The 7778-nt window shown below is 48.2% G+C and overlaps 1 protein-coding gene across 1 annotated transcript; it reads left to right on the top strand.

Moving 5' to 3' along the window:
- Positions 1–2304: 2304 nt before the first annotated feature.
- LOC306934427 (putative G-protein coupled receptor 21) lies at positions 2305–7202 on the top strand (the record flags this gene model as incomplete). Its single annotated transcript, XM_079516996.1, has 5 exons — positions 2305–2643; positions 3285–3715; positions 4291–4507; positions 5260–5348; positions 7073–7202. The coding sequence occupies 5 exons, from the start codon at positions 2305–2307 to the stop codon at positions 7200–7202; spliced, it is 1206 nt and encodes a 401-aa protein (XP_079373122.1).
- Positions 7203–7778: the final 576 nt, after the last annotated feature.

Consider the following 7778-nt stretch of genomic DNA (forward strand, 5'->3'; position numbering starts at 1 on the left):
TTTTTATTGATTGATTTGTTTTGCAGCTGGTGTGGTTTGGGCCTAAAGAAGAGAGCACCAAAGAAAATTAAAACCACACCTAAAGAACATACAGTTGCACCGGCCGCTCGGCTTGGCTACATACTGGCTGATAGATGGGGAGGGGGAGGAGCTTATACCGCCGTGACTGTTGCTGCCGGGGGAAAGGGGGGGGGGGAAGGGGGGTTGAAGTTGAATACAAGAGGGGGTCATATTATGTACAGTGTGTGAGAGATAGGGGAGTGTGTGTGTGTGTGTGTGTGTGTGTGTGTGTGTGTGTGTGTGTGTGTGTGTGTGCGTGCGTGGGTGCACCTGCATATGGCAGAGAAGAGGAGGGGGCATGATTGTGTTGGTGCGTGTGTAGTGTGTACATATGGCAGAGGAGGAGGGGGCATGAGTGTGTGGGTCTGTGTGTGTGTGTGTGCGCGTGTGCGTTCATGACCGTGTATGCGTACTCGCATACACGAAAGGAGGGGGGCACGAGTGCGTGGGTGTGTGTGTGCATATGGCATATAGAGGAGGAGGAGGGGGCAAGAGTGTGTGGGTGTGTGTCTGTGTGTCTGTGTGTCTGTGTGTGTGTGTGTGTGTGTGTGTGTGCAGTGGGAGGAGAGGGAAGCAGCAGCAGTGAGTGCTGCATCATCACCACCACCACAGAGCCACAGTACAGCAGCAGTGGGGTGGAGTCTAGACTCAGTACAGTGGCTGCTCTCTCTCTCTCTCTCTCTCTCTAACTCCATACACACTCACACACTCCCCCCCACACACAACACACACACACAACACACACACCCCAGCGCACACACACACACACACACACACACACACACACACACACAGAGGAACTCAGCCGGCAGGCAGCAGCCTCGCTCACAGGCACACGAGAAGCTTGGAACGAACAGAGCGAGCTCCAGTCGCAGTCGACGATATACCCATCATCACCTCTCTGGATGTACAGTATATGTTCACCTCTCTCTCTCTCTCTCTGTCTCTCTGTCTCTCCTCTCCTCCTCTCTCTCTCTCTGTGGATGCCCGCCCCGGGGAGGTGGGGGGGGAACGGTCAGTAACATCTGGATCTATAGCCCGTTATACACCAGACCACGCTGCTCTGTATTGGATCTCGTTTGAAGCGTGGAGAACGCCGGTGGTGGTGAACTCACTGACCTGTGGACGGACGGACGGACGGACGGACGGACGGAGGGAGCCCTGCAGGTTGTGTTCGGCTGATATACTTCTATACGAGCGCTTCCTTCCTTCCTTCATGATGACCCCCCTGCGCGTGGATCGCGCGGCGAGACGCCGGGTGGTGGCGTGCGTCCGATGACAATAAGGCGCCGTCGTCAGCCGTTCTGCCCTGTTTGCATGGAGGGGGAGGAGGGGTGTCGGACTGGCACTGCAGGGACTGCTGCTATTGGGGGTCTTCTTGGAGTACTGTATAGCCAAGCTAAAGCTGCTCGTTATTACTGAAAGGGGAACACAAAGTAGACGAACGGGTGCTGGATTTATTGTGTTTTGCTGTTTGTGTGTGCAAAAAAAAGGGTTTGGCTTACTTACTTTAGGCTACACACCTCAGCGTTTGGGGCAGGGGGTGTGTACTGTCAATATAGTGAGGTGTCGACGGTTTGCACTGCAGTGTGTGTGTGTATTATAGGCTACAAAACCAATGACCCATGCTGTATACTGCTGGGTTGGGTTCTTTTCTCTCTTGAGCTCACGCGCGCACACACACACATACCGTTTTCTACACGCGTCTGCAGAGCACGTCGGAGGTGGCTATAGCTTTTTATTGGCTTGGTGGTGCACATCTATATGGATTACAACAACTTGGAAGGCTGCCACGTTTACTAGACAGCACAATGAAAAAATCTACAGCGGATGCACTTTCGCCACTATTTGTTAAAGGCAGCCAGACTGCAGCAGGATGGGAACAGTGCAGGCCGTGTTGAACTGAGGATCAACCGCCCCCCCCCCCCAGTGCACACTGGGGAATTTGGCGGAAAGAATAGCAGGATTTTGTATATACCTGTTTAAGGAAATGACGTGGACGCTTCATTTACAAATCTGTTGTACAGTCTCCCGTGTATGAAACAAGTGTGTTGTGATTGGTCGGAGAAAAAAATATCGTACATATCCGAAGGGAAATACATCTGACCCCCGAAAAACACTTCATTCCGGCACACTCTCTGCATTAGCGACGTGTGACCAGGGCTTATCTTGTCGCAGATGAGTATACAAAAGGCTGGGACCGAGTCTATACACATACAAACACTCTCCAGCGCATGTCCAAACATGAACTCTTCTTCCTCCACGGATGTTGTGAACCAGAGTAGCTCCTCCTCCTTCTCCCCCTCCTCCTCCCCCTCCCCGCAGCCGTTCTGCCTGCTAGGCTCGGTGGGGGGCGGCGGCGGCGGCGGCTACTACGGCGCCCCCCACCCGGGCCTCATGGAGTCGTCGTCTGGGGGGGACGCGACGTGCGTGCTGGAGGCGTCCGTGGTCCTCTTCCTCACCGTGCTCATCATGGCGGGCAACAGCGTGGTGATCGTGGTGTTCCACTGCGCTCCGCTGCTGCACCAGCACACCACGGGACACTTCATCCAGACCATGGCCTACGCAGACCTCCTGGTGGGGGTGAGTGAGTGCATGAGCGAGACCTTATAGAGCGTCGCAGTCCCGCCTCCTACCCTGGACCAGGAAATGAAACCCAATGCATTATTCTCATAGACATTTCTTAAAGTATTTATTTAAAGACGGTTACGCCGCGGACAAAGCCAACTCGAGTCGTGACAACTCATGACAACACAAACAATATTTTGGACCAAACAAATAATTACAAAGAAGAAAAACAACAAAAAAAGTGTTGTAACCTGCCGTTTTTTTTCTTCTTTCTAATTATTTGTTTGGTCCAAAATATTGTTTGTGTTGTCATGAGTTGTCACGACTCGAGTTGGCTTTGTCCGCGGCGTAACCGTCTTTAAATAAATACTTTAAGAAATGTCTATGAGAATAATGCATTGGGTTTCATTTCCTGGTCCAGGGTAGGAGGCGGGACTGCGACGCTCTATAAGGGCAGTTGGTGGTTCCCACATTTTTTCCATGTCAAGGACCGCCCCAAATTGACACTGACCCCTGCTTTTTCTTGTAGGAGGTTGTAACTTGAACAATATCCCTAAAAAATACATGAAAAAACATTGTGATAATATCACGTATGCTTGAAAAAACAACAACATTGTGATATAATATTTTTCCATATCACCCCCCTACTAATATAGGTGAGCTGCCTGGCGCCCTCCCTGTCCCTCCTGCACCGCCTGGGCTCCGTGGACGAGGAGCTGGCGTGCAAGGCGTTCGGCTACGCCGTCTGCGTGCTGAAGAGCGTCTCCATGGCGTCGCTGGCGTGCATCAGCGTCGACCGCTACGTGGCCGTCACGCGCCCGCTCAGCTACGCCACGCTGGTGACCCCGGGCCGACTGCGGGCGTGCATCGCGCTCGTGTGGCTCTACTCGGCGGCCATCTTCCTGCCCTCGTTCTTCGGCTGGGGGAAGCCCGGCTACCACGGCGACACGTTCCGCTGGTGCGCTGAGCGCTGGCAGACGGCGCCGGGCTTCAGCGCCTTCATCGTGGTGCTGCTTTACGCGCCCGCCGCCGCCACCATCTGCTACACCTACGGGAGCATCTTTCGGATCTGCCGGCAGCACACCAGGTATATGCACCACCAATACAAATTGGCCGCTACAATAACCTTAATAATAGAGAAAATACATCATAAATAAATACTGAAACCAGATATAATCATTAAGGAAAGTTTATGCATGCACTATGTGTACTATAATATGTAAACTCTAAATTTCCAGCCATTCAGTTGCGGAAAAACTAATCGTGGTGTATCGTGGTGATACTGCTCGAAAAGAACATTATATTGTGATATTATACAGTTGGAGGCCATCGATATTGTCCTTTTCTTTTTGCTGAGGTTTGCGTGATCTGCGCAAAAGGACAGTTAACCCATTTTGGGCGGGAACCCCTTTTGGTGTTTTAAACATTATGTTATAATTTAGCTATTGAAAAATAGCAGATCTACAAGCTCATAGCGCGCCACCGAGTGGCGCGCTACGAGCTTGTAGGTCTGCTATTTTTGAAAAATCGTGAAAAGGATTTAGAAGGATTTTTTTAAATTTTGAGGTCAGGCCTAAATGGGTCAAATGATAAGGGACAATATCGGTGGCACCCAACTGTACTTTTCCATATCGCCCCCCCACCTCTACCTGACACCACCAGGGAGATCCTCAGACGCCACGCCCGCTTCAGCTCGCAGATGGAGGGGGGCGGGGCGGAGGGGGGCGGGGGCGGCGGGGAGCGCAAGCGCTCCAGCGAGGGTGGTCCGGACAAGCGCTACGCCATTGTCCTGTTCCGCATCACCAGCGTGTTCTACGTGCTGTGGATGCCCTACATCGTCTACTTCCTGCTGGAGAGCGCCGGCCTCTATCGCCACAAGGTCAGAAACTGTTCCAAATGAGCGATAACTATAGTTAAAGTGCCCCTCGGGGGCACAGGTCTCCACCAGGCCAAGGTCAGGTTATTGTGGCCTCCTGGTGGCGCTATAATAGGCCAATGTGAAAAGGGTGCCATTTCTTCTTATTACGCCTTGGATGGCAATTGGATGATTTGAGGCATTTTGTTCCAAAAATGTGTTTTGCAAAAATCCACCTGTCAGTGGCGCTATAACAGGCCAATGCGAAAAGGGTGGGATATATTCCTCAGCCTAGTAGGAAAGTCTGTGAAAGATTTCACGTAAATTGCACGCTGCGTTCATGATTTGAGGCTTTTTGTTAGAAACGGGCCAATCCTGCAAACTGTGAAAGCCAATGTTAGCCAATTAGGATGGAATATGAAATATCGGACAGATCCGACTTGAACTGTCGGTGCGGCTTCAGTTCAGGTGGATCACCACCCATCACCACACACCAGGCAAACCAGGCATACTTAATGAACTCATGGTGGGCGTGCCCACATAAAAACAACATTTTAACAAATACTGTACACTTTTTAGAAAACATTATACCTCCTTATATACCTGATGATCATGTTTCAGGGTGGGAAAAAATCACGGCACTCCATCTTTAAAAAAAATATCTGTAAGGTTTGTTAACTAACCCTGTGCATGACTTATGACCGAAATAAATTAACCATTCATTCATCCATCCATCCATCCATCCATCCATCCATCCATCCATTCATTCATTCAAGATGGCGTCGTTCCTGACCACGTGGCTGGCCATCAGCAACAGCTTCTGCAACTGCGTCATCTACAGCCTGTCCAACAGCGTGTTCCGCAGGTATCGTAGCAGTACTAGGCATCAAAATGTACTTAAAGTATACCAAAAGTACAAAGTACTCATTGTGCAGAATTCAATTCAAATGTATGATCATCTTTTGAAAACAGCAGATATACAAGCTCACAATGCGTCACGCCGCAACGCATTGTGAGCATGTAGATCTGCTGCAGTATTTTCAAATGGCCGTATAATGTATAGGGCTGAAGTGGTTAATGTGTGTTTTGTAATAATAATCACATTCTACAAAGTAACTTAGACTGGTGCTTAGAATGCTACAGTATAGAGCGTCGCAGTCCCGCCCCCTACCATGGACCAGGAAATTATTCTCCGTTCATTTTCCTCATAGACATTTCAGAAAGTATTTATTTAAAGACGTTTACGCCGCGGACAAAGCCAACTCGAGTCGTGACAAATCATGACAACAAACACAATTCTTTGGGCCGAACAAATAATTAGAAAGAAGAAAAAAACGGCAGGTTACAACACTTTTTGTTGTTTTTCTTCTTTGTAATTATTTGTTTGATCCAAAATATTGTTTGTGTTGTCATGAGTTGTCACGACTCGAGTTGGCTTTGTCCGCGGCGTAACTGTGTTTAAATAAATACTTTTTGAAATGTCTATGGGAAAAATGCATTGGGATTCATTTCCTGGTCCATGGTAGGGGGCGGGACTGCGACGCTCTATAGATCGAGCGCCGAAGTCCTGACGTCAATCGCTGGTTCATGGAAGTTTTTCTCATTTAAGAATTGAGGTCCAAAAGTAAACAAACTGTCTCGGCGATATTGTCGGGGAGGTGTCTCTGTGTCGTTTATGACCGTCAGTCACTCATATATATGATACAGTCTGTTCCTAGAGCGAAAATGTAACTAATTCAGCAGCAGTAGCAATTTCTCTCAGTCAGTTGATTCTTCATATCCATATGAGTGAAACGGCCGGGATGACATGTTTATTTTTCAAACACAGCTGTTATATGAGGCGATCTGAAATCCCCCTATGGGGATTACAATGCAAATAAAAAGTACATGAACCCGTGGACTGCTCTCATAGCATTCTATAGTGTATGCTATTATCTATATAGTTTCATTATATAGATTTCCTTATTTCTTTAGCTTACGTAGGATTCTTTGATGACTATTTGTTTTATGTATTTGATGCATTACCGTGTGTTGTTCTTGCTTACTGTAAATCGCTCTGGATCAGGCGTGGGCAACTGGCGGCCCGGGGGCCACATGCGGCCCTCATCTTCACTTAATGTGGCCCTCAGGTTAATATCAGAATACTGATATAGTATTGGTTTCAGCTGTTACAACTCCAATTCCGCTTTAATAACTAAATGACTATAGTATTAAAATGACTAGTACTTAATGACTAGTATTAAAATGTTAATCTTTTTGTGTCATGTAGTTATGTTAACAGTTTATAAAGTTAACATAACTATAACTAAATGCATTTGAAATTCAATAAAAAGGTTACTTTCAGGATTCCAATTCAAAATAGCAAAAAAGTATTCAGGTTTTCAATTCAAAAATAGCTGATCTACAAGCTCAAAACGCGCCGCATTGCGACACGTTTTGAGCTTGTAGATCAGCTATTTTTGCTACGACAGTAATATGCACTGTGGCCCCTCCGGAGTGAGTGCGGAAATATATTGGCCCTCGCCATCGTCAAAGTTGCCCACCCCTGCTCTGGATTAATGCCTAAAGTTGTAAATTGTACATTTGCAGGGGCCTGGGTCGTCTCTTCAGCCCCCTGGTGCCCTCCTGTCTCGCACGCGGTCCGGACGCTAAGAAGTCTCTGTCGCTCGCTGTCTGTGGCGGCGGCCCTCGTCAAGACCATGCCAGGTGCCAGGTGTGACTTCAAAACCGAGGAGGGTTAATTCGACCTATACGAGTTCGATTTGGTTCCGAGGCATTACGTCCTCTCTCTCTCTCTGTGTGTGTATGCGTGTGTGTGTGTGTGCTCTTCGCTTTGAGTTGCACCGCACGACGCAAGGTGTTTTTGGTCCTGCACTTACAGTAAGGTGTAAGGACCCCTGTGTGAAGCACAGAGAGGTGCCCGCGTAGGTGCCTGACAGCGCCGTCCTGTCATATAGAGGCGGCGTGGAGCGGGAGTCTGTGAAGTTATAGTCCGGTTATTTCTGACTGGAATGTTCTTCAACGTGTGTGTGAGATGAACTTTCACGTTCGCTTTTAGGAGGAGTGAAGATAGTCGCTAACTAGACGATTAACATATCGAATAGAAGGAATATGATGCACACTCAAAAGGGTGTTAATGTCGAGGTATTAATATGCACACTTAAATTGTTTGTGATGGTTTTGAGGCCCCAGTGCACCTGGGCTCACTTAAGGACCCCAATTAGAGAAAAGACATGTACAATACAACAATGTGTAGTAGTCAATATATATAATGCAAAAGAAGACATTTCAAATT

Source organism: Electrona antarctica (assembly GCF_951216825.1).
Source record: "Electrona antarctica genome assembly, chromosome: 12".
Lineage (NCBI taxonomy): Eukaryota > Metazoa > Chordata > Actinopteri > Myctophiformes > Myctophidae > Electrona > Electrona antarctica.